At 49.0% G+C, this 25,783-nt stretch overlaps 2 protein-coding genes across 3 annotated transcripts in view; one reads left to right on the plus strand and one right to left on the minus strand.

The window, feature by feature from the left end:
* LOC134341255 (GMP reductase 2) overlaps nt 1-18,297 on the plus strand; it is a 31,889-nt gene extending 13,592 nt beyond the window's left edge. Inside the window, exons 5-9 of the mRNA XM_063039112.1 lie at nt 498-579; nt 5,838-5,944; nt 6,786-6,828; nt 16,288-16,447; nt 17,577-18,297. Of these exons, the coding sequence (XP_062895182.1) occupies nt 498-579; nt 5,838-5,944; nt 6,786-6,828; nt 16,288-16,447; nt 17,577-17,757 (573 nt within the window). The 3' untranslated portion in view covers nt 17,758-18,297. The remainder of the gene's footprint in view (nt 1-497; nt 580-5,837; nt 5,945-6,785; nt 6,829-16,287; nt 16,448-17,576) is intronic.
* Nucleotides 18,298-18,793: 496 nt separating this feature from the next.
* The window catches only part of LOC134341254 (uncharacterized), a 30,102-nt gene continuing 23,112 nt past the window's right edge, over nt 18,794-25,783 (minus strand). Inside the window, exons 11-12 of one of the 2 annotated variants that reach the window (XM_063039111.1) lie at nt 22,790-22,830; nt 18,794-19,454 (exon numbers count right to left, since the gene is read on the minus strand). In XM_063039111.1, the coding sequence (XP_062895181.1) occupies nt 22,828-22,830 (3 nt within the window). In that variant the 3' untranslated portion in view covers nt 18,794-19,454; nt 22,790-22,827. The remainder of the gene's footprint in view (nt 19,455-22,789; nt 22,831-25,783) is intronic. The other variant, XM_063039110.1, reaches the window with a different exon arrangement.

Consider the following 25,783-nt stretch of genomic DNA (forward strand, 5'->3'; position numbering starts at 1 on the left):
TTACTGTCTCACTGCTACCTGTAAATAGTTTGTACGTTCTCCCCAGGATTGCGGTGGTTTCCTCCGGGTGCTCTGGTTTCTTCCCACAGTCCAAAGATGTATCGGTTGGTAGGTTAATTGGTTTTTGTAAATTGTCCTGTGATGTTGGTTAGAATGAAATTGAGGATTGCTGGGCAACGGGAGGGGTCTATAAATGAATAAATAAATATTTGCTTCAGGGTGTGGGTAAAGGGAGTTTAAAGTTGACTGGGTGGAAACCAGAACACCCAGGAGAAACCTGTGCAGTGACCGGAAGTAAACTGCCCATGGACAGCACCAGAGCTGGGATGAATCACGGTCTCTGGAGTTTCAAAGCAGCAGCTCAAGGAGCTTATTGGCTGTGGCTCAATGAGTTTTGTTGTAGTTAACCAGTGAGCACTGCAGAAGTAATCCCATTTATCCTCTCCCAGCTTCAGCCCTTTGTTCACTAACCTATCCTGTACATTTTATCTTCCCAGGCAGGAAATGTAGTGACTGGTGAGATGGTGGAGGAACTCATCTTGGCTGGAGCTGACATCATCAAAGTTGGCATTGGACCAGGTATTTACAGGAAAGAAGGAATCTACTGGGATTTGGGACTGTCAGGATTGGGCAAAATAATTAGATTAGATTAGATTCAACTTTATTGTCATTGTGCCAAGTACAGATACAAAGCCAATGAAATGCAGTTAGCATCTGACCAGGAATGCAAAGAATAGTGTTATTTACAAAATAACTGCGAATAAAATGTAAGTATTACAGCACACAAATATAAAAGTACTGAGACAGTACAATATGGGTGCAACACTGCTTAGTGCTGTGATGTGAGGTTCAGCAGGGTCACAGCCTCAGGGAAGAAGCTCTTCCTGAGCCTGCTGGTGTGGGAGCGGAGGCTCCTGTAGCGCCTACTGGATGGGAGAAGAGTAAAAAGTCCATGGTTAGGGTGAGATGCATCCTTGATAATGCTTTTCACCCTGCCCAGGCAGCGTTTATGGTAGATGTTCTCAATGGTGGGCAATTGGGTGCCGATAATCTGCTGGGCAGTTTTCACCACACACTGGGGTGCTTTGCGGTCCAATATGGGACAATTGCCATACCACACTGAGATGCAGTTGGTGAGTATGCTCTCAATGGTACAGCGGTAAAAGTCCGTCAGTATCCTGGGACAGAGGTGAGCTTTCTTCATGCTCCACAGGAAATAAAGGATAACCGTGATGGGTGGACGCTGCAACTATTTGGTTTTGCTTGAACAAATGGACTCACTTTATTGTTAATACAGAGAAGAAAAATAGAGAGTTGCAAGAAATGCTTTATATCGTACACTACCTACACCACTAATAGGTGGGGCTAACTTAAACAACCCCTATTAGTCTCATCAAGAGAGATGAGACAATTGGGTTCCTTGGAGTTCAAAAGAATGAGGGGTAACCTAATTCAAATATATAAGATCTGAAAGGGCTTGACAGGGAGGCATTGTGATATTTTCACTTCTAGGAGAGAGAAGCAAGAGGTCATTTAAGCTGAGGTGTATAGACACCTCTCCCTCAGAGTGAGGTGAATCCCAGCGATTCTCTGCCTCTGAGAATGCTGGAGGCCGGATTGCTGGATATCACGAAGGTGCTGGTAAATACAGGTTCTCCCTGGTTGACAAATGCACAACTTACGTACATCCTGTATGTATAAATGAGTATTTGGAAGACTGGCGGGATGTGTTTGTCAGCAGCTGCAGGCCTGCAAACACCTCCTGCTGCGTGGGAACTCGGCTGGAGGTCACGTTTCTAACTTAGAAACTGTTGGGGATATGGATGTTGTAAGCTGGAAAGGACCTGTATTTGAAAGATGATGAATTGTGGGTTTGGGGGAACTCGCACAGAAGAGGAGATGGGGCCAGCAAAGCTCAGCCATCATCAGGGGAAAACTGAGCTGGCCTACTGCTGTTCATCTTCCTGTGTAATACACAGCAACTCAGCACATCTTATCCAGACATCTAACATTAAATCATAACCAGTGTAAAACGCAGTTAAGATCAGGCCCCAATCTTCTTAGAAGGAGAACACTGTTACTAGAATTGGCCACTTCTTACCCTAGATTTCTTACACTCAGAGGCTGCTCAGTGTATTTCGATATGTTTGTGGCCTTCTGCTGCTATTGCCCACCCTCTTCAAGGTTCAATGTGTTATCTGTTCAGAGATGCTGTTCTGCACACCTCTGCTGCAACACATTATCTGAGTTACTGTCACCTTCTTGTCAGCTTGAACCAATCTCGTCATTCTCCTCTGACCTCTCGTTAACAAGGTGGTCAAAGGTTCATTTTACTTTCAGTGTATGCAGAATACAACTCAGATTTCTCTTGTCCAGGTAGTCATAAGATACAGAAAACCATATAAGTAGTTGAAAGAAAGACAGCAATCAAGCCCCCCCCCCCGGACAAAAAGAAACATAAACTCACAAACCCCACGCACACACACAAACTAACAGATCGTCCTCATGGAGAAATAACAAGAACGTTGAAGATCAAACCGCAACCCCAGCCCGCCAATCAGCACAAGAAAGAATGGGCGAGAAGACGAAAGAAACAGAACTGAAAGAGGCCAGTATGAACATAGTGGATGTTTTTGTTTTTCGCACCGTTCTCTGTAAACTTTAGAGACTGTTAAGCATGAAAATCCCAGGAGATCAGCAGTTTCTAGGATAAACCACTTCATCTGGCAGCAACAATCATTACATGGTCAAAGTCACTTAGATCACATTGCTCCCTCATTCTGATGTTTGGTCTGAACAACAAATGAACCTCTTGACATGCTTGCATGCTTTTATGCATTGAGGAGTTGTCACATGATTGGCTGATTAGATATTTGCATTAACGAGCAGGTGTACCTAATAAAGTGGCCACTGAGCGTATATCGCCAGTTCAATATCTTTTCTTGCAATGCACAACTGCCACTCCTTGTTCTGTATTACCCAAGACCATGACATAGGAGCCATTAGGGCTCATGGAGTCTGCTTTGCCAAGAGTGAACCGTGCAGTCTGATCCCACCGCTTGACAGGGAGAAAGTGGCTCTTTCTGTTCATGCAGATTTGATGAGGGTTTCGGCTTTCACCAAAACTAGGGCATCCAGAATGGGTTCACAGATAATGGTATGCTCCTCGTGTAAGATATAGAAACTCTGGGAGCCCTTCAGATAACTACATCAGCACAAAGTGCAGCGAGCTGCATCTTCTTAGAGACCGCGTTAAGGAACTGGAGCTGCAGCTGGATGACCTTTGACTCAGATGGAAAAACGAGGAGCTACAGTAGGTAGTCAGCCCCTAAGCTGCAGGAGGCAGGTACCTGGGTGACTGTCAGTAGAGGGAAAGGGAATAGGCAGCCAGTGCCGAGGATCACTGTTTCCGTCCCTCTCTATGATAACTATACCTAGTTGGATACTGTTGGGGGGTGTGGGATTGGGTTCACAGCAGTCTGAAGAGGGTGAATGCCTGAAGTCTATGTATATATTGGTAATAGCGACAGGGGTAGGAAAGAGGAAGTGGGGCTGAAGAGATAATATAGGGAGTTAGGCAGGGTAGTACCCCCTGGATTCCTGCCTGTGCCTCGCGCCAGTGAGAGGAAGAATAGGATGAATGCAGGGGGCTGAAGGATTGGTGCAGTGGGCAGAATCATTGGGAACTCTGTACAAATAGGACGGGTTCCACCTGAACCTTGGGGACCAGTATCCTGGTGGGCAGGTTAGCTCGAGCTGTGCGGAAGGGTTTTAATTAATTTAGCAGGGGGGTGGGTACTGGAGTGATAGAGCTGAGGATGGAACAGTTGGTATACAACTAGATGCAGTGCGTGATGAGACTGAGGAAGGACAGGGAGGATAATAGGGCAAAATTGCAGTCAGTGGGATGAGTTAAAGTGTTACGGAACCAAGCTGAAAAGCATGGTGAATACAGGACTGAAGGTGTTAGATGTGAATGCATGCAGTATATGGAATAAGGTAGATGATCTTGTAGCACAGTTAGAGATTGGCAAGTATGACGTTGTGGGCATCACTGAGTCGTGGCTGAAAGAAGATCATAGTTGAGAGCTTAACTTCCAAGGATACACATTATATCAAAAGGACAAGCACTTAGGCAGAGGGGGTGGGCTGCCTCTGTTGATAAAATAAACAATCAAATCCATAGAAAGAGGTTACATAGGATCAGATAATGTAGTATCCTTGTGGATAGAGGTAAAAAAAATCACAAAGGCACGAAGAACTTGATGGTAGTTATATACAGGCCTCTGAACAGTAGCCAAGATGTGGGAGATAGGAGAGGCATGTTAGGAAAGAAATCAGATTGGTGCTGATTTGTAGAACGACTGTGAGTTGGCTTTCTAGACCATCTTGTGGTTGAGCCCACTAGAGTAGCAGCAGTTCTGGATTGGATGGTATGTAATGACGCATACTTGGGGAGAAAATTCAAAAATCAGAGGTGCAGGAGGACTTGGGATCCCCTCAAGGTTGATTTGCAGCTGGAGTCGGAGGTAAGGAAGGGAAATGCAATGTTAACATTCATTTCGAGAGGACTAGAATATAAAAGCAATATGTAATACTGAGGCTTTGTAAGGCATTGGTCAGATCAAACAAAGTATTGTGAGCCGTTTTGGTCCCCTTATCTAAGAAAAGATGTGCTGGTATTGGAGAGGGTCCAGAGGAACTTTACAAGAACGATCCCTGGAATGAAAGGGTTAACGTATGAAGAGCATTGATTGCTTGCTGGAGTTTTGAAGACTGAGGGGAGATCTCATTGAAACCCATTGAATGCTGAAAGGTCAGAGTGGATGTGGAGAGGATGTTTCCTATAGTGGGGGAGTCTCGGCCCAGAGGTACAGCCTCAGAACTGAGGGACATCTATTTGGAAGAGATGAGGAAAAGTTTCATTAGCTAGAGAGTGGTGAATTCATTGCCACACACACCTGTGCAGGCCAGTTAGTTGGGTATATTTAAGGCAGAGGTTGATAGATTCTTGATGAATCGGGGTGTCAAAGTTTATGGAGAATGGGTTTGATTGGTATAATGTAATGGCGGAACAGACTCGATTGGCCACATGGCCTGATTCTGTCCTAGGGTCTCATGGAACAGTGATAACAAGCTTTTGAGAGGAGGGTGGATCGTACCCGGTGAATGGCAGTGGGAGTGGCCTGGGCAGTGTAACTGAACATCGAGACATCATTCATTGAAAGTGGCGACACAGATCAACAGGGTGGTGAAGGCACATGCTACACGTTCCCTCATCGGCTGGGGCACCAAGCACTGAAAGTGAACTTGAATTTGTGTGTGCAGTTCAGCTCTCCAGCTATAGGAAGAATTGCATTTAACTGGTGATTCACGGGACCAGAGGGTTAGGACTGCTTTCCCTAGAGCGAAGGAGACCGAGGACCTTATACAGTTCACAAAGTGAGGGGCTTTGATCAGATGGATGGTCACCTCCATTTCCCCAGGATCGGGGAGTCTAAAATGAGAGGGAACAGGTACAAGGTGGGAGGAGAAAAATATTTTGACACAGGGTGGTGGGCATGTGGAATGAGGGCCAGAGGAGGTGGTAGAAGTGGACAAGTAGAGTGATCTGACACAAATGCATCTCAGGTTGGTATGGACAAGTCTGCTTGTGTGCTGTGTAACTCTGACTAAAATCTGCAGTGGTGACGGAGTGGGAGCACACAGTAACAAAGGAACAGGACAGGCTCGACGTCAGGAAGTATATGCAAGGCTAAAGGCATTGAGCAGGGGGTCAGTGCGACTGTTGTAAAGAGCGACAAGTCCAGTAAAAGCTCCCTGCCTTCCCCAAACAGGCTCGGTGTGTACCACCAGGAAGAAGACGGGCGTGGGCTACCCGCAGCTCAGCGCGGTGATCGAGTGTGCTGATGCTGCCCATGGACTCAATGGTCACATCATCTCGGTGAGTGACGGGGACGGAGGGCGATGCAACACCCTGCATATTTACTGGCCACTCAAGCACCAACCAATGCCGAGCTGGGACCAAGCTACTCCTGAAACCACTGGATCCCTGTAGACTCAGACCCCAGACCCCCAACCCATTCACTGTCTCCTCCTGGACCCGGACCCCCGACCCGTTCACTGTCCCCCTGTGGACTCAGACCCCTGACCCTCAACCCGTTCACCATCTCCTCGTGGACCCAGAGCCCTGATACCCGACCCGTTCACTGTCCCCCTGTGGACCCAGACTTCTGACCCGTTCACTGGACTCAGACTGCCGACCTGTTCACTGTCCCCCTGTGGACCTGGGCCCCTGACCCGTTCACTGTCCGCCAGTTATCAAGCTCGTGTGACAATTTTGCTGCTCTCTCCAGACACCGGTCTCTCTGCCTATGTTGGTTGAATTGTAGCACGTCCCCACGGGTCCTTGTCACCCTCAGCTCCAGCTGCACATCTGGTTCAGAAGAATGAGTGGGAAGGTGGGGTGTGGGACCTTATTGAAACCTACTGGGTTCTGGTTATAATGGACGTGGAGAGGAGGTTTCCATCAGTGGGAGAGTCTGGGATTCAAGGGCACAGCCTCAGAATAAAGGGACCTCCCTTTAGAATGGACACACGGAGGAATTTCTTCAGTCCAAAGGGAGTGAAGATGTGGAAGTCGGTTGAAGCCAGAGGACGATTGGTCAGGAGGTTAGGGACTCTGGAGAGAAGACGAGAGGAAAGTCAGCCATGATTGAATGGTGGGGTAGACCAGATGGGCTGAATAGTCATCCTGTATCTCATGATCTTCTGTGTCTTGACAGGACGGAGGCTGCACCTGTCCAGGAGACGTGGCCAAAGCCTTCGGTGAGTCCACCCACACAGATGCCCAGGGTTCTGTAATGGTGATGGGGTGTGGGAGGGGGAGGGATGAGAGATGAGAGGAGAAAAGAGGGTTGGGGAGGAGGTACGTTGGGTAGGAGGGTGGGTTTGATCTCTTGGCACAGGAGGATCCTGGGGCTGAGGTCGCACTCTGACTCCAGTTCACATGCCCGATGAGTTAGGGATGGGCAGGTATTCGGGAGGCCCTGGTGCTGCACTGGCTGGGAGTCCATCCCACCGCTCCCAGTAAACCACAGTGCAGTACTAGATACACTCTGTCCTTTGTGGGCCTGGCACTCCCTCCAGGATGCCAGCATCACCACTATCAGTCACCTTCAGCACAGGTGGTGTGCTTCACCCCCGGCTCTACTCACTTCATACTTGGGTCTGTGAGGCTAAGCACAGCGCCAAGGCCATATGAAGTTTGCGGATGACACACTGTTGTTGACTGAATCAAAGGGGATGATGAATCAGCATGTGGGAGGGAGATTGAAAATCTGGCTGAGTGGTGTCATAACAACAACCTCTCACTGGCTGTCAGCAAGACCAAGGAGCTGATTATTGACCACAGGAGGAGATTGGAGGTCTGAGCCAGTGCTCATCAGGAGATTAGAGGTGGAGAGTGTCAGCAACTTTAAATTCCTTGACGTTATAATTTTATTATTTTTTAAATTTAGTTAAGAGATTCAGGGTGATATAGGCCCTTGCAGCTGCACCACCCCAGCAACCCCCTGACAACCCCGATTTAACCATAAGCTCACTTACAGTAACCAGTTAACCTACCCAGAACGTCGAACGTGGGATGAAACCAGAGCACCCGGGGAAAACACACGCATTGCACTTGGAGGGTGTACAGAGACTCCTTAAAGATTTTGCTGAACCCGGAACTCCAACACCCCGAGATGTAATTGTGTCACACTAACCGTGACACCCTAGATTTCAGAGGATCTGCCCACGTAAGTGTCATTACAAAGAAGGCATGTCAGCACCTCTACTTCTTTAGAAGTTTGTGAAGACTTTGACAAACTTCCATTGATGCGCGGAGGAGAGTACACTGACAGGTTGCATCATGGCCTGGTGTGGAAACACCATGAAAGGAGAAGCCTACAAAAAATAGTGGGCTTAAGATGGTGCTTTGCTTGCAGATCCAGTGGAAATCATCAAATGTTCCTGTTCTGGACCACCACAGCTGAGATGCACAGTCACAGCCATGGGGACTGCAGTAAGCAACGTTGTGTTAAGACGTTTTTTAAAAAATCTTCATCAATCCTCAAAATCAAGGGTCACAAGTGCAATTCCCCTGTAAGAAACGGAAGTGTGGAAAGTGGGCTGGAAAGTTCAAAGATTCAAAGTACATTTATTATCAAAGTGTGAATGCGATACACAACTCTGAGATTATACTTCCCACACACAGCCGCGAAACAAAGACCATGGAAACCATCCAGATAAAAACAGCAACTGCCCCACATGCGGAAAAAACAGAAAAGGCAACAAAAAATACAAGCGAGGAACACAGACGATAAAACACAAAATCGAAAGAGTCCAGGCATAATTCAGTTCAGTTTAGTGTTCATTATCTGCAGGTCGCCCTGATTCAGTCGCCCAAAAATGGTAACAGAAAAAGGAGCGACCATCATAATGTGAATTACAGTCTAATGCACAAACCGCAGACCCTGGGCTTTGGTACCGTGCTCCGGCAGCATCGGGGGTGGGGGGTGGGGGGGGGGAAGAGAGAGACCATTCAAATGCAGTGACTTTCCTTCTGGAGCGAGAGAGAGAGAGAGAGAGAGAGACCATCCTAAGCAGACACCTTTCTTTGGCAGCAGCAAGCGAGTGGCTGGTAGACAGCGCTGAGCACTCACTCACCTCAATGTTTCAAACTCCCTCAGTGCTTTAATCAGCTTGATCAGCAAGAAATGAATTGATCATGGGCTCGCGTCCGTCTGCAAGCTTCTTACGTCGAGGCTGCTCACCCCCCGGAAGTCTCGGATGCAGCAAAACACCAGTTCAATCAGCCCGAAGACACACCATCAAAACGCAGATCGCAGGCTCCAGCAGTACCAGAACCAGAACCACATTTGAAAAGAGGACATAAAAGAAGTAGTTTCGTGGACCTCAGAGCAAGATTGTAGTACCAGAAGGCCATCAAGGACTGCTGTGAACCTTGCTTCATGGAAACGTGGCTATCCCCTGCCATTTTGGAAGCAGTGCTGCAGCCTGATGGCTTTACTACCCACTCAAAAGGCAAGGCAGCTGACTGTTTTAAAGGTAGAGGAGGTGAAGTGTGCTTTATGATTAACTCATCTTGGTGCACAGACATGGCAGTTCGGTCTCAGTCCTGCTCGCCTGACCTGCAACATCTGGCAGCCAAGAGTTCTCTATTTTATCTGCTGAGGGGGTTTTCCGCTCTCATCCTGGTAGTGGTGTACATTCCACCTCAGACCAACGTTAGGCAGGCATCGGAGGAGCTGAGTACCGTAATCAGCAGTCATGAAACAGCGTCCCCTGATGCCTTCCCAATCATTGCGGGGGATTTCAACCAAGCCAACTGGAACAGATCTCTGAACAACTACCCCCAGAATCAGAGGAGCCAATGCACTTGACCACAGTACAACACAATCAATTACTCTTACCTTGCCACCCCAAGCCCACAGTTTGGAAATTTCAATCATCCGGCTGTACTTCTACTCCCACTGTCCAGGCAGAGACTAAAGACCACAGCACCAGTGGTGATGATCAAGAACGTATGGTCAAGGGAGGCAGAGGAGTGCTTTGATTTGTGGACCAGATAATCTTCGAATCAGAATGAATACGCCACAGTTGTCACCAAATTCATCAAGACTTGTGTGGATGGGTGTGTGCTTTCAAGAACATACTGGACACAGAAGAAAAAGAAGAAAGCCCTTAACTCCGAGTGGAGTCATCGGGACGCCGTCATGATGGCGTTTTTTTAGCAGGTTTTCTTGTTTTTATGAGGCCAAGTTGCTAGCTCGATGCTCAACCCAGCACGATGGAAAGCGTGCAAGGGAGCTGGCTGGATTTGAACTCCGGTGCCTTCGCTCCGAAGTCTGGTGCTGATGCCACTACACCACCAGCCGGCTAATACTGGACACACCCAAACCGGAATCCGTGGATGAACCAGGAGATTTGTAATCTGCTGAGGGCTGGACCTGTCATTCAAGACCATTGATCCAGAGCGTAACAAGAAGTCCAGGTACGACCTACGGCAGGATATTTCAAGAGCAAAGAAACAGTTCTGATTGAAGCTTGAGACAGAATCAGACGCTCGTCAGCTCTGGGAGAGTTTGCAGGCCATTACTTGTTACAGGGCGAAACCTAACATCATGAATGGCTGTGAAACATCACTGCCAGATGAGCTCAACCCCCCTTTATGTACACTCTGAAAGAGAGAATAAAACTACACCTGTGTGAAACCTGGTGACCCTGTGACCTTTGTCTTGGAGGCCAATATCAGGACATCTTTAGAGAGGGTCAGGCCCTGATAGGGCATTGAAAACCTGTGCCAACCAGCTGGCGGGAGTGTTCTCGGATGTCTTCCATCTCTCACTGCTGCAGGCAGAGGTTCCTACCTGCTTCAAAAGGACAACAATCATACCAGTGCCCAAGAGGATCAGGGTGAACTACCTCAATGACTATCGTCCAGTTGCACTCACATCTACTGCGATGAAGTGCTTTGAGAGGTTGTTCGTGGCCAGAAGTAACTCCCGTTTAAGCAAGGACCTGGATCTGCTGCAAGTTGCCTATCACAATAAGTCTACAGCGGCTGCAGTCTCACTGGCTGTGCGCTCATCCTAGACTAACAGCAATACCTACTGCTGCTTGTTGATGACAGCTCAGCGTTCAACACCATCATACCCCCAGCGCCAATCGCCAAGCTCCAAAACCTGGGCCTCGATACCTCCCTCTGCAACGGGATCCTCATTGGGAGACCACAGTCAATGCAGATCAGGAATAACATCTCCTCCTCGCTCATAATCAGCACTAGCACACCTCAAGGATGTGTGCTTAGCCCACTGCTCGTGCTCTCTACACATGACTGTGTGGCTCGGCACAGTTCAAATGCTATTTGTAAATTGCTGATGGCCTGACATACTGATGCAATTACAGAGAAGGCACAACAGTGGCTATATTTCATCAGGAGTTTGAGGAGGTTTGGAATATCACCAAAGATGCTCGCAAATTTCTCCAAATGTACCATGGGGAGCATTCTAACTGGTTGCATCACTATCTGGTATGGAGGGGCCACTGTGCAGGACTGGAAACAACTGCGGAGTTGCAAACTCAGCTAGTTCCATCAGAGGCATAAGCCTCCCCAGCATCGAAGCAATGTCCCTCCATTAAAGACCCTCATCACCCAGGATTTGCCCTCTCCACATTGCTACCATCAAGGAGGTGGTACAGGAGCCTGAAGACACACATTCAGCGTTTTAGGAACAGCTTCTTTCTCCCTGCCATCAGATTTCTGAATGGACAATGAACCCATGTACACTACCTCAATATTTTTAAAATCTCTTTTGCATTCATTTAATTTTTTTATAGTCATTTATAACTTTTTTATTTTTAAGTATTGCAATGTATGCCGCCACAAATTTCACAACATATCATTCTTTCCTATATTACTACTGCCCTCACCCGCATCTCCTCCATTTCCCAGACATTCTCGCTCACCCGCCTTTCTCTTGTCCTTGCCATCCTGTGAGCCTCTGCATCCAACACATCGTTCCCCACAATTTCTGCCATCTTCAATGGGATCCTACCACCAAACATATTTACCCCCTCCTCCACTCTGTTTTCCACAGGGATTTCTCCCTCCATGATTCACTCATCCATTCATCCCTCCCCACTAATCTCCCTCCTGGCAAACCACAGAAATTCTTCACTTGTCCATTCACTTCCATTCAGGGCCCCAAACAGTCCTTTCAGGTGAGGCAACACTTCACCTGCAAATCTGTTGGGGTCATCCATTGTATCCAGTACTCCCTGTGCGGCCTCCTCTGCGTTGGTGAGACCTAACGTAAATTGGGGGACTGCTTTGTTGAGCACCTCTGCTCCATCTGTCAAAAGTGGAATTTCCCGGTGGCCAACCAGTTTAATTCCTATCTCCATTCCCATTCCGACATGTCAGTCCAGGACCTCCTCTTTTGCCACAATGAGGCTTCTCTCAGGGTGGAGGAGCAACACCTTAATTCTGTCTACGTAGCCTCCAACCTGAAGCATGAAAGTTGACTTCTCCTTCCCGTAGTTTTCCCCTACCCCTTCTCTGTTCCCCATTCTGGCCTCTTACCTCTTCTCTTCACCTGCCCCTCCTCCTTCCCTTTCTCCCATGGTCCACTCTCCTCTCCTCTATCAGATTTGTCCTTCTCCAACCCTTTACCTTTCCCACACACCTGGCTTCACCATCTGGCTTGTGCTCCTTCCCGTCACCCCCACTTTTTAATTCTGGCATCTTTCCCCTTCCTTCCCAGTCCCGAAGAAGGGTCTCAGCCTGAAACATCAACTGTTTATTCATTTCCATTGAAGCTGTCTGACCTGAGTTTCTCAGGTATTTTGTGTGTTTCACAACATATGCCAGTGATATTAAGTGATTCTGAATGCAGCCCAGTCCATCCCTCCCCACCACTGAGTACATCTACATGGAATGCTGTTGCAGGAAAGCAGCATCCATCATCATTGACCCCCACTAACCAGGACCTGCTCGCTTCTCGCTGCTGCCATCAGGAAGGAGGTACAGGAGCCTGAGTACCCACATCACCAGGTTCAGGAACAGTTATTACCCCTCAACCTGAACGATGGGGCAAGTGAAGTTCTGCACTCTGGTTCCCACGACCTGTGGTCTTACTTTCAAGGACTCTACATCTCAAGGCCTCATTATTGCTTATTTATTTATTATTTTTATATTTGTGGTTTTTTTTTTTCTTTTTGTATTTGCAGGGTTTGTTGTCCTTTGCAGACTGATTGTTTGTCTTGTTCTGTGCAGTTTTTCCTTGATTTTATTGTGTTTCTGTGTGTTCACTGTGAATGTCTGCAAAGAAAATGAATCTCAGGGTAGTATATGGTGACATGTATGTACTTTAACAATAAATTTACTTTGAACTTCTCCCCAACCTGCCTGCAACTGGCTCACAGACACTGGTGTCAGGCGAGTGGACAGTAGGTGTGAGCTTGGTCCCAAGACTGAGCCTTGTGGATATGGAGATTTGAATAAATATCCACAGACAGCAATGTCCCAGCAAACCCACGGTTTCTGCCTGCTCTTACCGCACTGAACCTATCTTCTCATACCTTGATTCCATCCTTTCTCCCTTGGCCAGTCCCTGCCTGTCTACATGCAGAACACCCCACATGCCATCCTTCGTTGGCCGATTTCAGGTTCCCTGGCCCCCAAATCCTCATCTGTACAATGGACGTCCAGTCTTCATACACCTGTATCCCCCTTCAGGAAGATCTAACAGCCCCCTCCTTCTTTCTGCAGTGGAAGATACAGGCAATTCCCCTCCCCCAGCTCTCTCATCACCTGGCTGAAGTTGTTCTTCACTTTAACAACTTTTCTTTTGATTCCTCTCACTTCCTACAGATCAAAGATGTAGCCATGGGCACTCACAAGAGCCCAACCTTCGCCCGTCTCTTTGTTGGTTACATCGTACAGTTCCTGTACCAATTCCTAACGTTTTCTCTGTAACACTGATGGCTGCATTGGTACTGCTTGCACCTGTGCAGAACTCATCAATTTTATCCCCTTCCACCCTCCTCTGAAGTTCACATGGTGCATTTCTGACCCTTCTCTCCCTTTTCTAAATCTCTCTCCATCTTAGGAGATAAACTATCCACTGATAGTTACTCTAAACCCTCACACATCTACTTCAGCTACAACTTTCCCAGCCTGTCTCTTGTAAGGACGCCATTCTTTTCTCAGTCTCCACTGGATCTGCACTTAGGATAAGGCTTTCTGTTCCAGGACAACTAAAATAATCTTTTTCAAGAATCATGGCTTCCTTTCAGCTGTGGTTGACAGTACCTGATCTCTCATCTGCTGTGTTTCTTGAACATCTACTCTCACCATGCCTTGTCCCAGACAGAGCAGAGAGGAGTTCCTCTGGTCCTCACCTCTCACCCTGCATCATCCCAGACAGAGCAGAGAGGAGTTCCTCTGGTCCTCACCTCTCACCCTGCATCATCCCAGACAGAGCAGAGAGGAGTTCCTCTGGTCCTCACCTCTCACCCTGCATCATCCCAGACAGAGCAGAGAGGAGTTCCTCTGGTCCTCACCTCTCACCCTGCATCATCCCAGACAGAGCAGAGAGGAGTTCCTCTGGTCCTCACCTCTCACCCTGCATCGCCCCAGACAGAGCAGAGAGGCGTTCCCCTGGCCCTCCCCTCTCACCCTGCATCGCCCCAGACAGAGCAGAGAGGAGTTGCTCTGGTCCTCACCTCTCACCCTACTTCATCCCAGACAGAGCAGAGAGGCGTTCCCCTGGCCCTCCCCTCTCACCCTGCATCGCCCCAGACAGAGCAGAGAGGCGTTCCCCTGGTCCTCACCTCTCACCCTGCATCGCCCCAGACAGATCAGAGAGGAGTTGCTCTGGTCCTCACCTCTCACCCTGCATCATCCCAGACAGAGCAGAGAGGCGTTCCCCTGGTCCTCACCTCTCACCCTGCATCATCCCAGACAGAGCAGAGAGGCGTTCCCCTGGTCCTCACCTCTCACCCTGCATCATCCCAGACAGAGCAGAGAGGAGTTCCCCTGGTCCTCACCTCTCACCCTGCATCGCCCCAGACAGAGCAGAGAGGAGTTCCTCTGGTCCTCACCTCTCACCCTACTTCATCCCAGACAGAGCAGAGAGGCGTTCCCCTGGCCCTCCCCTCTCACCCTGCAACGCCCCAGACAGAGCAGAGAGACGTTCCCCTGGTCCTCACCTCTCACCCTGCATCGCCCCAGACAGAGCAGAGAGGAGTTCCTCTGGTCCTCACCTCTCACCCTACTTCATCCCAGACAGAGCAGAGAGGCGTTCCCCTGGCCCTCCCCTCTCACCCTGCAACGCCCCAGACAGAGCAGAGAGACGTTCCCCTGGTCCTCACCTCTCACCCTGCATCGCCCCAGACAGAGCAGAGAGGAGTTCCTCTGGTCCTCACCTCTCACCCTACTTCATCCCAGACAGAGCAGAGAGGCGTTCCCCTGGCCCTCCCCTCTCACCCTGCATCGCCCCAGACAGAGCAGAGAGGCGTTCCCCTGGTCCTCACCTCTCACCCTGCATCGCCCCAGACAGAGCAGAGAGGCGTTCCCCTGGCCCTCCCCTCTCTCTCCGTCAGCTTTGGCATCCAGGAGATCATCCTTCATTTCCACCAGCCACATCTTCTCCCGCCGCTTTCTGCCTTCCAGGGGGACCACTCTCTTCATGACTCCCTGGTCCACTCAGCCCTGCACACCCGTCCCTCCCTTCTCTTCTGCCCTCACATTGATGTAACACGTATCCTTACACCTCCTCTGTCACCACCATCCAGTGATGCTAAACAGGTGTGGTAAGGATTCATATTCACACCCCAAACCTTGACAACTGGATTTGGTGTTCTTGATGTGGCCTCCTCTACAATGGTGAGCCCAGTGACTGTTCCACCAAACTCCTAAGCTGAATGTGCAGCAGTAACCCTGAGCTCCCAGTCACAGACCACTTTCCATTCCCACACTGACCTGCCAGGGTGAAGCCCAACACAAACTGGAGGAGCAATATCTTCACCTGGGTAGCCCACAACACAACGGCAGCAATATCGACCCAATTTTACATCCCAACGCCCCCCCCCACACACACAAATTTCTCTTTTCTCTTGCCACCCATTCTTCCCTTCCTCTCAACCTCCAATCGTCAGTTTTGTCTCCTTTCCACCTCCCATCTTTGACCGTCTCCCCCCTGCCCCTTACCCACCCTGCTCCATCTGCCATTCACTCATCCCCAAAAGGTTCCATTCTTACCTCCTGTACTAGTCAGAATCCAGCACTGAGCTGTGTTCCTACATCTCTTGCTGCAGCAGATACTACGCTCCCCTCCTTCCTCTATCATCCACCTACCACTGTCTCCCACTCCCCTCCTCTACCTGACATAAACTGCCAATCCAATATCTCCTGTCTCACCCCTCCCCTCTCAGTCCTGATGCAGGGTTTCGATGTGAAACCTCAACAGTTCCGTTCCTCCCATCGATGTTTGACCTGCTGAGTTCTTCCAGCGAATCGTGTGTTGCTGAAGTGCGTTTGGGCTGGAGCAGGTCAGAGGGTGGCAGAACGACGGTGAGGGAGGACTCTGTATTCTGAGCTGCTTCCCCCGCTCACCACATAGATCCTCTCTGCAGATTGCGCATCACCCTCCGTAGACACCACCCATGGCTTCAGTCCACACTCACTGCCGCCCTTCTCTCCCTCTGCCACGTCCCCAGGGGCCGGAGCCGACTTTGTGATGTTGGGCGGCATGCTTGCGGGTCACACCCAGTGCGGAGGGGACACCATCGAGAAGAACGGCAAGAAGTACAAGCTGTTCTACGGCATGAGCTCAGAGACGGCCATGAAGAAACACAGCGGCGGTGTGGCTGATTACAGGTACGATCAGACGGGGGCGAGGGAGGGATGGAGCACGGAGAGGGTGAAGGAAGGGGAACAGGTGGGAGTGAACAGGGGTGTGGGAAGGGGAAGGTGGGGTAGGGAAGGGGACAACGGGGAGTGAGTGGGAGGACGGGGAGTGAGTGGGGGGTGGGAAGGGGAAGGTGGGGTAGGGAAGGGGATGACAGGGAGTGAGTGGGGGGTGGGAAGGGGAAGGCAGGGAGTGAGTGGGGTGTGGGAAGGGGACGAGGGGTGTGGGAAGGGGAAGGTGGGGTAGGGAAGGGGATGACAGGGAGTGAGTGGGGTGTGGGAAGGGGACGAGGGGGGTGGGAAGGTGGGGTAGGGAAGGGGATGACAGGGAGTGAGTGGGGGGACGGGGAGTGAGTGGGGTGTGGGAAGGGGACGAGGGGGGTGGGAAGGTGGGGTAGGGAAGGGGATGACAGGGAGTGAGTGGGGGGACGGGAAGGGAAGGACGGGGAGTGAGTGGGGTGTGGGAAGGGGAAGGTGGGGTAGGGAAGGGGATGACAGGGAGTGAGTGGGGGGTGGGAAGGGGAAGGTGGGGTAGGGAAGGGGATGACGGGGAGTGAATGGGGGGATGGGAAGGGAAGGACGGGGAGTGAGTGGGGTGTGGGAAGGGGACGAGGGGGGTGGGAAGGTGGGGTAGGGAAGGGGATGACAGGGAGTGAGTGGGGGGACGGGGAGTGAGTGGGATGTGGGAAGGGGATGACGGAGTGAGTGGGGTGTGGGAAGGGGAAGGTGGGGTAGGGAAGGGGATGACAGGGAGTGAGTGGGGTGTGGGAAGGGGAAGGTGGGGTAGGGAAGGGGATGACAGGGAGTGAGTGGGGGGTGGGAAGGGGACAACGGGGAGTGAGTGGGGTGTGGGAAGGGGAAGGTGGGGTAGGGAAGGGGATGACAGAGAGTGAGTGGGGGGTGGGAAGGGGACAACGGGGAGTGAGTGGGGTGTGGGAAGGGGACGGGGGGTGGGAAGGTGGGGTAGGGAAGGGGATGACAGGGAGTGAGTGCGGGGTGGGAAGGAGCAGTGAGCAATATTCAGTGATGGGGCGTGGCTAGGACATCATCAGCCCTGTTCCCCCTCTGTCTCTCCCTCCCTCACCTCCTCCCACTGCAGGGCGTCAGAGGGGAAGACGGTGGAGGTGGAGTACAAAGGTGACGTGGAACACACAGTCCGGGACATCCTGGGTGGGGTGCGCTCCACCTGCACCTACGTGGGAGCTGCCAAACTGAAGGAACTCAGCCGCAGGACCACCTTCATCCGTGTCACTCAGCAGCTCAACGCCATCTTCAGCTAGTCCGCAGGCTGGCCTCAGGCAGCCGCTGCTTCACTGTACATTCCCACAATGCCCCCCCCGCCACACTCTCCCACACAGACAATCCCGTCACTCACTGAGAAACAGTGGACAGGACTGTGTGGAGAGAGCCTCACCTTGTCCTTAGGAGGTAACGTGCAATGGGACAGTGTTAGAGGGAGTTTCACCTTGTGTCTGACCCTGCCCTGTGAGTATATCAGGACAGTGTGGAAGGAGCCTCACCTCTGGCTTTTTAGTCAAGTCTCCCCTTTTAGTGCAATATATTCTGTCTGGGACCACTTGCTTGCTTGCAATTGGGACCATCTGCTTCTCGTGCCTGACCAGGTCATCACTTCGACCACCATGGTTCAATTACTCTGTGTAATTGGAGGAAGTCATGGGGTGAGACCCTGGCATTGCATCTGCAGAAACTGAGTGGCTGTGACCTCTTCACTCCCACTCTAATTTGGCTGCTGCATTCTGTAAAACCACGTTCAGTTCAGACAATAAAATGGCATGGTGCTTTACAGAAAACCGGATTTCTTTCTGTTGAACAGACGAGAGTGTCGCATGTGTGTGTGTGTGTGTGTCTGACCCTGGCGACACAGGTATTCAGGGTGAAGTAAGCGTTTGGCCTACCTGCCTTCAGCGGTCAGAGCACATACAGCTGAATGAGATGCTGATGAGACCACACAGTGTTCTGGTCAGCCAGCTACACCCAGTCACTGGGGGTGCAGAAAAGGATCAAGATGTTGCTGGGACCGGAGGGTTTGAGTTGCAAGGAGAGACTGTTTTCCTTGGAGCGGAGGAGGCTGACGGGTGATCTGATGTAGGTTTATAAAATCATGAGGGGTGTAGATGAGGTGGACGGTCCCAGGGCAGCAGAGTCTAAAGCCAGAGAGCACAGGTTTAAGGAGAGGGGAAAGTTTTAAAGGAGGCTGAGTTTTCCACACACACGGGATGGGTGTGTGGAATGAAGAGCCAGAGGAGAAGGTACAGGCAGGGACAATCACAATGTTTTTTGTACAGGCCATGGATAAGCCGGTGAAACAAAGTGATTCGAGACTAGCTAGACATTTATCGGCACAGAAAGTGGGGCTCTCTGTGCCATCTAACTGCACAGTAAAGCTGGGTCAAACAGACTGAGGTCCTGGCTTTATTCAGCACTGCCCATCGATGTCACTGCCTTCATCTCAATTCTTTCCCCACCTTTGCCGAGAAATGCCATCCTCACTCGACTGCTGTCTCCTTGATAAGCAGGAACATTTATTGTACAAGAGAGGGGAGGAGTGAGACTCGAGATGCACAGTTCCCAACACCCAGCACAACCCGGATCTCACTTCTCACCGGTCAAATGAAACCTCAGGAACAGCACCTCCCCTCCAGGATGACAGCAACCACCCCCACCACCACTACCCTATGTCGCCTTGGCATAAGCTAGGCCCAATCCAGGCCTCAGCCATGCTCAGCTTGAAGGTGAAGGAGAGAGGGTTCTTCCGAAGGATGGGGGACGTTGCAGAGGGAGCTCAGCCAAAGGTCCATCCAGTGCCTGGGCAGCAGAGACGTCAGCACTGTCCAGCCCCATGTAACACCGTCTCTCATGTCAGCAGCTCAGGAACCACGTCCACAGAGACGAAGGCAGGCCAGCCATGGGTCAAGCTGCAGGGGGAGCCTACGCACCATCAGCTCACTCCCGGGTTCTGAAAAAGAGCAGACAGGAACAAACTGAGTCAGGGTCGTCCAGCATGGAAAGAGACTACTTTCCATACCCTTCTGTACTGAGTGGGTCGAGTACTATCTGGGTGTTTCCACAACGCTGTCAGTGACCGCGAACGTAAATTTTCCACCTTATCTAGGCACCTCATGGTTTTTATAAGCTGCAATGTTACCCCTCAGCCTCTTTCACTCCAGGGAAAACAGTCCCAGCCTGTCCAGTCTCACCTCATAACTTAAGCACCGCAGTACCAGCAAAGTTCCTGCAAACCTTTACTGCACCCTCCAGCGTAATTGTGTTTCCGATAGCTGGGCACCCAGAACTGTGCACAGTACTCCAGGTGCGATTTCCCCAGAGGCATACACAGTTGTATCATCATGTCCCAATTCCTGCACTCACAGCCCTGAACGCAGACCAACGTCCTTCTCCAAACACCCTGTCTGTCTACATACCTGTGACGCAGCTACAAATCCATTGTATCTGTTCAGCATACAGTACACGTGACAACGACTTGTCACCACATTCAGAGAACTACGTTCAAAGACAATTATCAAAGTGCAGATATACAACCCTGAGCATCTTTTTCCTGCAAGCATACTCAGCAAATCTACAGAGTAGTAACTGTTACAGTATCAATGAAAGATCAACCAGACTGCAGAAGACAACAGACTGTGCAAATGAAAATGTAAATAAATAACAAGACATGAGAGAAAGGTTCCTTGAAAGTGAGATGAGTTAGTTGTTGGTATAGCTCAGTGATGGGGCAAGTGGGTGTAGTTATCCCCTTTTGTTCAAGACCCTGATGGTTGAGGGGTAGTAACTCCTCCGGGACCTGGTGGGGTGACTCCTGAGGCTCTTGTACCTTCTACCTGATGGCAGCAGTGAGAAGAGAGCATGTCCTGAGTGGTGGGGGATCTCTGATGAGGGACGCTGCTTTCCGGGACAATGTTTCATGTAGATGTGCTCAATGGTAGGGAGGGTTTTACCCGTGATGGACTAGGCCAAATCCACTACTTTTAGAAAGATTTTCCGTTCAAAGGCATTGGTGTTTCCATACCAGGACGTGATACAGCCAGCCAGTACACCCTCCACTACACATCGATAGAAGTTTGTCAAAGTACCTATCACCCCATGTCTCTCTGTTCTGCAACTCCCTGCCAACCACGAGGCAAATTCTGTCCTGGTTTAACTGCTGTGAAAATGATAACCTCTCATCTCCATGTTCTTTGTACTAAATATAACATCAGTAAATTGGTTCATTATTGTCGCATAAACCAAAGTACAGTGAAAAACGGCACCCATGCAGATCATTTTACCACATCTGTGCACCAAGGTCGTACAAGACAAAAGCTATAACACAGTGCAGAATAAAGTGTTAGTTACAGAGAAAGTGCAGTACAGGCAAACAATAATGCAAGGGTCATGACAAGGCCGACAGTCAATTTTATCGTACTAGGGAACATTTCAATAGTCTTTTAACAGTGGGGTAGAAAATGTCCTTGAGCCTATTTGGGATTTTGTACCTTCTGTCCAGTGAAAGCAGGAGGAAGAGCCAATATCTGGGGTGGGTGGGGGAGCTTTGATTATGTTGGCTGCTTTTCCTCCATGTTAAACCTCGCATTACCACGTCCCTTGTACTAAATAATTTAATGTCCTGATGTGGAAAGTGAGACTGTCACATCAGAGCTGACACCTCCCAGGACAACAGGTGTAGGTGTAGGGGTGTGTGTGTGTGTGTGTCTGTGTCTTCAGCAGAGCTACCTCTTTCTGATCCACCGTAACCCTCCTCTCCTGCTCGTCACTTCTCTCATGGCCAAATTAGGCACATCCACTAATCCTAATAAGCTCCGGTACATTACAAGGAAGAAAACCCTGGTTTATCACGGCAGGCACACCTACCACACACGGGCAAGGTTGGGAGATAAGGCAATCATTAAATATGTGGGTCATTCACAAGCTTGGCTCAATAATTCTACTTGAGCACTCCATTACTGAAGAAAAGATACTGGTTTTGGAGGCGGTTCACCCGGTCGATTCCAGGGGTGAGATCGAGTTGCCTGCTGGAGTTCAAAAGAATGAGAAGGGATCTTATAGAAATATACACAGTCGTATGAAAAAATTTGTGAACCTATTTTTCTGCATTAATTACTCATAAAGTGTGGTCTGATCTTCATCTAAGTTACAATGATAGACATACACAACTTGCCTAAACTAATAACACAAAAACAATTGTACTTTTCATGTCATTATTGAACACATTGTTTAATCATTCACAGTCCAGGCTGAAAAGAAGTATGTGAACCCCTGTATTTCCTAACTGGTAGAATCTCCTTTAGCAGCAATAACCTCCACCAAACTCTTCCTGTAGCTGCTGATCAGATTTGCACAACAGCAAGGAGGAATTTTAGACCATTCCTCCATTAAAACTTTCAGTTCGTCAATATTTCTGGGATACCTTGCATGAGCAGCCCTCTTCAGGTCATGCCACAACATCTCAATTGCACTGTGACTTGGCCATTCCAAAACACAAATTTTCATCTTTTTAAACCATTCTGTTGTTGTTATGTTTCGGATCACTGTTTTGTTGCATCATCCAAGCTTCAGATGACTGCTACCCTAACATTCTCCTGTAAAATGTCTTGATACAATTTTGAATTCATTGTTCCCTCAATGAATGTGATCTGTCCAGGCCCCAAACCACAATGCTCCAACCGTCATGTTTCACAGCTGGAATGAGGTTTTGGTGGCGGTGTATAGTGCTCTTCTCTCCTCCAAACGTAGAAGTGTGCAATTCTGCCAAAAAGTTCAACTTCTGTCACATCTATCCACAGAAAATTGATCCAGAAGCATTGTGGATCATCCAGGTGGTCTTTTGAAAACTTGAGATGTGCAGCAATGTTTTTGTTTTAGAAAGAGCAGTGGTTTCCTCCGTGGTGTCCTTCCATGAACACCATTCTTGTTCAGTGTTTTTCTTACAGTGGACACATGAACAGAGACTTTAGCAAGTTCTAGAGATTTCTGCAGGTCTTAGAAACATAGAAAATAGGTGCAGGAGTAGGCCATTCGGCCCTTCGAGCCTGCACCGCCATTCAGTACGATCATGGCTGATCATCCAACTCAGAACCCTGTACCTGCCTTCTCTCCATACCCCCGATCCCTTTAGCCACAGGGCCATATCTAACTCCGTCTTAAATACAGCCAGTGAACTGGCCTCAGCTGTTTCCTGTGGCAGAGAATTCCACAGATTCACCACTCTCTGTGTGAAGAAGTTTTTCCTCATCTCGGTCCTAAAAGGCTTCCTCTTTATCCTCTGTTACGTACCCCATAACTGGGTTGCCAAAGGTCGCTGGAGTCTGTGATTACTAGGAAGAAATGAAGTTTTATTAAAGAAATAAGTAATACAGTATACTAATCATAAGGATATAAATGTAACAGGTTAGCAATGATAATACACACATGTACACAGAACTAGGGTAATAGGAATCAACCAAGCTCTATTGCAGTCTAGGGGTAAAATGATCAGTCTTCAGTGAAGCAGAGTTCAGTTCGGTTCGAAGTAGTCACTGTCGTGGTACCGTTGGGGGGGGGGTGTGGAGAGCAGAGAGAGAGAGAGATAGAGATAGAGAGAGAGAGAGAGAGATAGAGAGAGAGAGAGAGAGATGCAGTTGGTTTCAGGCAGACCTTTTGATGTCTTCTAATCCCACTGTGGTCACTGACTGTGACCCCTCCGTTCTGGATACAATTGTTCTTCCGCAGTGAACCCGGCACCCAGGCAAGGGTGGACAAACACCCCAGGTTCCCACCGATAGTACCTTTACACCCTGTGAGCCTCTGATCGGTTCCCACGAACCGGTCCTCCAAACTCCCACCAACTTGTGGGGGCACACTGCTCTTTCCAGGGTCTCGCGGCGTGCCTCGTGCCTTAGCAAACCTGCTCTTTTTATCCCCCTGCTGGGGTATCACCTGTCCATCAAACCTCAAACAGTTCAGGTTCAAAGCAACCGGTCTGTCAATATCTGAATTGTGTTTCTTTCTCATTAATCTCTCTCTTCTCTCTTAATAGCATTTTGAATGTTTCTCCATTGTCTTCCGTAATCTCTCTCATTCGCATCATCCGTCCGGTAGCTCTGCTTGGCCTCACATATGACACCTCAAACTGTGACCCCTCGTTCTGGACTTCCCCAACATCGGGAACCATCTTCCTGCATCTACCCTGTCCAATCCCTTTACAATTTTATATGTTTCAATCAGATCCCCCCTCAATCTTCTAAATTCTAGAGAGTATAAGCCTAGTCGATCCAGTCTTTCATCATATGAAAGTCCTGCCATCCCAGGAATCAATCTGGTGAACATTCTTTGTACTCCGTCTATGGCAAGAATGTCTTTCCTCAGATTAGGGGACCAAAACTGCACACAGTACTCCAGCTGTGGTCTCACCAAGGCCTTGTACGACTGCAGTAGTACCTCCCTGCTCCTGTACTCAAATCCTCTTGCTATGAATGCCAGTCTATGGGGTCTTTCTTTTTTGTATACATGAGGAGAAAAAATCCTTTATGTTTTACAGAGAAACATAGAAAATAGGTGCAGGAGTAGGTCATTCGGCCCTTCGAGCCTGCAGTGCCACTCAGTACGATCATGGCTGATCATCCAACTCAGAACCCTGTACCAGCCTTCCCTCCATACCCCCGATCCCTTTAGCCACAGGGCCATATCTAACTCCGTCTTAAATACAGCCAGTGAACTGGCCTCAGCTGTTTCCTGTGGCAGAGAATTCCACAGATTCACCACTCTCTGTGTGAAGAAGTTTTTCCTCATCTCGGTCCTAAAAGGCTTCCTCTTTATCCTCTGTTACGTACCCCATAACTGGGTTGCCAAAGGTCGCTGGAGTCTGTGATTACTAGGAAGTAATGAAGTTTTATTAAAGAAATAAGTAATACAGTATACTAATCATAAGGATATAAATGTAACAGGTTAGCAATGATAATACACACATGTACACAGAACTAGGGTAATAGGAATCAACCAAGCTCTATTGCAGTCTAGGGGTAAAATGATCAGTCTTCAGTGAAGCAGAGTTCAGTTCGGTTCGAAGTAGTCACTGTCGTGGTACCGTTGGGGGGGGGGTGTGGAGAGCAGAGAGAGAGAGAGAGATAGAGATAGAGAGAGAGAGAGAGAGATAGAGAGAGAGAGATGCAGTTGGTTTCAGGCAGACCTTTTGATGTCTTCTAATCCCACTGTGGTCACCGACTGTGACCCCTCCGTTCTGGATACAATTGTTCTTCTGCAGTGCCACTCAGTACGATCATGGCTGATCATCCAACTCAGAACCCTGTACCTGCCTTCTCTCCATACCCCCGATCCCTTTAGCCACAAGGCCCATATCTAACTCCCTCTTAAATACAGCCAGTGAACTGGCCTCAGCTGTTTCCTGTGGCAGAGAATTCCACAGATTCACCACTCTCTGTGTGAAGAAGTTTTTCCTAATCTCGGTCCTAAAAGGCTCCCCTTTATCCTCAAACTGTGACCCCTCGTTCTGGACTTCCCCAACATCGGGAACAATTTTCCTGCATCTAGCCTGTCCAATCCCTTTAGAATTTTATACGTTTCAATCTAGAGAGCAGGCTATTCTGGACTGGGTTTTGAGCAATGAGGAAGGGTTAATTAGCAATCTTGTCGTGAGAGGCCCCTTGGGTAAGAGTGACCATAATATGGTGGAATTCTTCATTAAGATGGAGAGTGACATAGTTAATTCAGAAACAAAGGTTCTGAACTTAAAGAGGGATAACTTTGAAGGTATAAGATGTGAATTAGCTAAGATAGACTGGCAAATGACACTTCAAGGATTGACGGTGGATATGCAATGGCAAGCATTTAAAGGTTGCATGGATGAACTACAACAATTGTTCATCCCAGTTTGGCAAAAGAATAAATCAAGGAAGGTAGTGCACCCATGGCTGACAAGAGAAATTAGGGATAGTATCAATTCCAAAGAAGAAGCATACAAATTAGCCAGAGAAAGTGGCTCACCTGAGGACTGGGAGAAATTCAGAGTTCAGCAGAGGAGGACAAAGGGCTTAATTAGGAAGGGGAAAAAAGATTATGAGAGAAAACTGGCAGGGAACATAAAAACTGACTGTAAAAGCTTTTATAGATATGTAAAAGGGAAAAGACTGGTAAAGACAAATGTAGGTCCCCTACAGACAGAAACAAGTGAATTGATTATGGGGAGCAAGGACATGGCAGACCAATTGAATAATTACTTTGGTTCTGTCTTCACTAAGGAGGACATAAATAATCTTCCAGAAATAGTAGGGG

Source organism: Mobula hypostoma (assembly GCF_963921235.1).
Source record: "Mobula hypostoma chromosome 10 unlocalized genomic scaffold, sMobHyp1.1 SUPER_10_unloc_4, whole genome shotgun sequence".
NCBI lineage: Eukaryota > Metazoa > Chordata > Chondrichthyes > Myliobatiformes > Myliobatidae > Mobula > Mobula hypostoma.